This window comes from Atta cephalotes (genome assembly GCF_000143395.1).
Source record: "Atta cephalotes unplaced genomic scaffold scaffold00014, whole genome shotgun sequence".
NCBI classification, from domain to species: domain Eukaryota; kingdom Metazoa; phylum Arthropoda; class Insecta; order Hymenoptera; family Formicidae; genus Atta; species Atta cephalotes.
Window position 1 is genome coordinate 310,227 of NW_012130078.1, and position 4,799 is coordinate 315,025.

Genomic DNA, 4,799 nt, shown 5'->3' on the forward strand with positions numbered 1-4,799 from the left:
TATATATATATATATATATATATATATATATATATATTCAATTTTGCAAATTACGCACCAAAATCTTTTTTTATTCTTGAAATAAAATCAAAGAACAGAACTAAAGTAGCACAGTAAAATACCACATATTAAATTGATAAGCAATTCAATAATTTTGATGCTAACAAGCATCTTAGAAGGCCATTAATAATTTGATGCTAATATAATCACTTAAGAATCATTTAATTTATATAAATAATTTAATTTATTGCCAAAAATATTACCTTAACGAGGATTCAAATTCAGATTTCCCACATTCCATGCCAACATCCTCATCAATGAAAAAATATTTTTTCTGATAGTATAAATAAACTTATGAAATATTGATGCATATTAACAAGCAAGAGAATATATTAAAAAATAATATAAATGTAATCTCTTAATGTTTTAATAAAGTTTATAAATACATTTAGAATAATCATTGATTTATCTTCATATATATTATAGTTTTTCATAAGTAACAAGGGTTAAATTATATCTAAAACGATATTAAATATAAATATTATCAAAGAAAAATTTCTAAAAGTAAAATGCGATTTGCTGCAAAAAATGATTTTATATATTCATATTAAGAATTTCAAAGCCTTTAGATTGATTTTTTTTTTGAAAAATTAATATGTATGAATATTTTAATATCATTGAATTAAGTAATCATTTTGGCATGTTTGATAGTATAATAAATTACAGGGAAATTACAGCAAAAAAATTAAATCATCTCATAAATGATTTCAATCTAATTGACTTTTTTTTGATGATGTAAATACAAGAGCATCCAGCCACAATGCAAGATGTTTTTAGTGAATGTCATATATTTCAAATATTTATGTCAATCATATAAAATTCATAAACTATGATCATGAAATGTGTAAATATATAATAAAGATCAAAGTATCATTAATAATTTATTAAGATCATTAAAGTTCTTAAATTATAACCAATTAATATTTTATAATCTGATTCTTCGCGAATTCATATGACAACGAATTTTTTCATTACAACTTAAATTCTATGACAATGTTTTTAAAAAATTATATTCGTATTCTTTTTATTCTTTTAATTGTATAATTTTACTGACATACTAAAGATGGTAGCTGAAACATTTATGAATTTTATGATTAACATAAATATTTGAAATATATGACATTTGCTAAAAATACCTTATATCGTGGCTGTATACTCCTCTTACTTATATACTGTTTATATTTATTAAATCACTTCTAAAACTTTGAAGATATAAATACAGTTCAAATTAATGTAAACTAGTTATATGTAAGTGTCAATAGATGTGTTCCATTTCATATATGATGCACACAATATATCATTTTATCATTGTTATGCACTGAATATGTAAAGAAAAAGATAAAATGATACATTACCCACATCACATGCATGAAACAAAATGCATCTAATGCTACTATTTGCTGCACTGTCAAAATAATAGTAAAATTAATCCAAACTGTACTTACATTGCTTATATATTGGAAAAAATCCAATTGTTTTGGAACATTATAATACATAATATTTTTTTCTTCCTTCTCTTGAAATCTGTCACTTACCAAGTAATTAATCGATTCAATAATTTTAAAACATTTATATTTGTTCATTTTTGAAAAAGAAAAGTATTTGAAGCCAGAATTTAGGATTTTTTAAATAATTTTTTGCAACAAATTGCATTTCGAAATTTCGTTGTTAATTTAATCTTCTTGTAAATACAAAACACACAATAACAATTCAACATGATGAGTACTATTATATTTGTCATACAACATTTTAAAATGATTGACTGACTACAGGATAGAGACATTCGACAACTCCTCTTTTTTGCAGCCAATCAATAGATTTGAAATGCTTCGTCATACAACAAATGTAATACTAGCCATAGACTGCAAATAAAAGAGATAATTCCAATCGAACTAACAGTTGAACTGTAAAAGTCAAATACAATTATAAAATTAGTGAACACGAAATACAAAAGGGGAAAGTCTGCGAGTTATACCTCGCTTGTTCTTCGACGCATTTTTCTTCGCTATTAATATTTCATTGTCAATTTTGCTCTCCAAGAACTCCTGTTTCTTTATCAACATATCCTCTGTTTCACGTAACTTCTGAATTGCTTCGGCTGTTGAAGGAGCAGTTGGCTCCTTCTTCCCACCAAACACTTTGCTGAAGAAACTCATTGTGTTGCGCGTTTGTCTCCGATTTATCAAATAATTAAAAATCACTTTCGATCGTATGCGATGATCTGTGTACGTGTTTTGAGGTTGAAACAATCGAAATCAAAAATCCATCTAATACTATGAAATCATCATCGCCATGTTCCTTCCAGGACTTCCGCACGAAAATTACTGTAGCACTTTATGCCATCTTACGTCAGAGCCATGTATTATTTCAACATGTAGCCAACTGTAAAGTACCATTTCATGGGACGCTGAAAAGTAAAGTCACTAGATCTGATGAAATACCGCAATTGGCTGCGTTCAGCAGAACACAATAGTTTTTATGATTCTCTGCTGAGATTGAACCATTCCTCTTGATCTAAAAGCATAACCTAATCAATGTAAAGAAAACTTCCAACAGTTACAAAATAAACATTCTGCTGAACGCAATCATTAATTTCAGAGTGCCGTCCCATAGAGCGGAAATTGGCAACAGAACGGAACTCGCGGAATCAATACGACGATCAGGGTGCCATTACGCAGAAACGTGGAAGACAGAATTAATTAAACTTTAGTAGATTTCCACCTTTCCGTGCGTTTCCCGCCTTTAATCTCCTAATATTAGGGCGTGTTCACACCTTGGACGGAAAAGCAGCAGCCAATCAAAACTCTAACTGATAGTCTACAATTCCGACTTTTTGTACTACTTATCAGCGCGAGTTTTGATTGGCTACTGCTTTTCTGCTTTCCGCTTTTCTGTCAAGGTATGAACGTGCCCTTATATGGAGCACAATTTCCGCAAAAAAGCGGAACATATAATGACAAACACACTTTTGTATTCATTTTAAAAAATTGTATTCGTTTAATTCAGTGCAATTTTTATCAATATGTTTAGCTTTTCAGTTTATGTATTGAATATAAGCATTTTAATCAATAAATAAAAATTAATAATTTCTAATTCCCTATTCCGCCTTTCCGCTCAATTTATGCATGTAATATTAGCATTGTTCGTTTTGTCTTTCGGGAACTGCTCGGAGTTGCTCCGAATAAATCCAGCGTATTTGAAATATAGGATTCACACTATGTGCGATATCATTCGGGAGACGTTGTATGTCGTGCCGTAAGAAATTAACCAATCATGGTCGATTGTATATCTTTCCATGCGACAGCCGACAATCGAATACGCATGCGTTCAACATCCGACGCCGACATACGACGTATTGTAGAACAAGTCTAACAATGAATGTCAGATGTCGTATGACGGATGTCGTAGAATTGTGCGTGAATCATGAGTTTGTCGCGTCGCATGCTCTAACACGCTCCACACTACATATTACAGTCGAGTATTCCCCTGTTACAATCTAACGACAGGGGAACTTGACTGTAGTTGATTCTTATATTCTAATCCGAATTAAACTTTCGGTGGAAATTAGACTATTGATCCCAGCAAACGAGAATGGATTAAAATGGATTAAAATTTTTTTAATGCGAACTTTAAATCCATAAAAATGAATTGAAATGGATTGGATCCTACCTGACACTAGTTTAAGATTCGAAATAAAAAAACATTCATATTTAAGGGTTACAAATTTTATTCCTAAGACATTTATAATAATTATAAACTACTGAAAATTAACTACTTCACAAATTGGTATTAAAAAACGCACCTTAATGGGATTTGAACCTCTGGATTATAAATCTTCTACGTTACCCGCTACACCACTTCTTCAATTGGTAAATGTGTTATTCATTCTCTACTTCAATTACAACCAGCTAAATCAGTACACAAAATTATATAGATATAATAAAAATATCATAATTTAGCAGATATAATAAAATATAAATACATAATTTACATTACTATAAGACAACATTAGGTAAGTGTCGGATAATCTAGTCTCGCTTGGCCGATGTTGCACGTCGTTATTATACCATTAGTCTAATATTCGGGCTGCGTTCGACTTTGCGAGTGTTTATGTCAATCATTCATTTTACTTCTAATCAAAAAGAAACAAAAAAACTCAAGCTCAATTATTTTTACAAGTCAATTATTTTTACTTTTTTGAACTTAGTTGGATTAAAACGAAAAATTTCCTACTTATAATTTTGAATAATTTAAGCATTTGATCCATTTTTAAATAAACATTTTTTTTTATTCAATTAGACTGTAAAACTGCATTTCATATTCAGATTATTGAATTGAGTAGTATTCACATTGCACAGAAATTGCTGATACTATTTTTAAATTGAAAGGCATAGAAATATTTCTATAAATTTTTATAAATTTCTATAAGCAATTTCTATAAATAAATAAAAATGCATTCAGAATTGAAAAGACATAGACATTTGTGAATATTAATTAAATTTTTGGCATCCAAAAGTGATTGCTAGCATTTCCTTTTTAATTTGAGCATATCTTTGTACTCATATCCTGACACTCTGTCAGAAATTTTGACGCGTTATATGTACTTAATTCTATAAAATCACTGCCCCCATACCATTCTTCGAGCTATTAACCGACAGAATAATTTCCGCATTACTGTCAAAAAATTTTAAGATTGAACTTTAAGATTGAACTGTTAATATTTTTTTAATATCATTAAA

At 29.1% G+C, this 4,799-nt stretch overlaps 1 protein-coding gene across 1 annotated transcript in view; it reads right to left on the reverse strand.

Annotated features, from left to right (window-relative positions):
- Positions 1-2,216, reverse strand: part of LOC105617735 (charged multivesicular body protein 4c) — a 7,008-nt gene extending 4,792 nt beyond the window's left edge. Inside the window, exon 1 of the mRNA XM_012199288.1 lies at positions 2,036-2,216. Within this exon, the coding sequence (XP_012054678.1) occupies positions 2,036-2,216 (181 nt within the window). The remainder of the gene's footprint in view (positions 1-2,035) is intronic.
- Between the last annotated feature and the right edge of the window lie 2,583 nt (positions 2,217-4,799).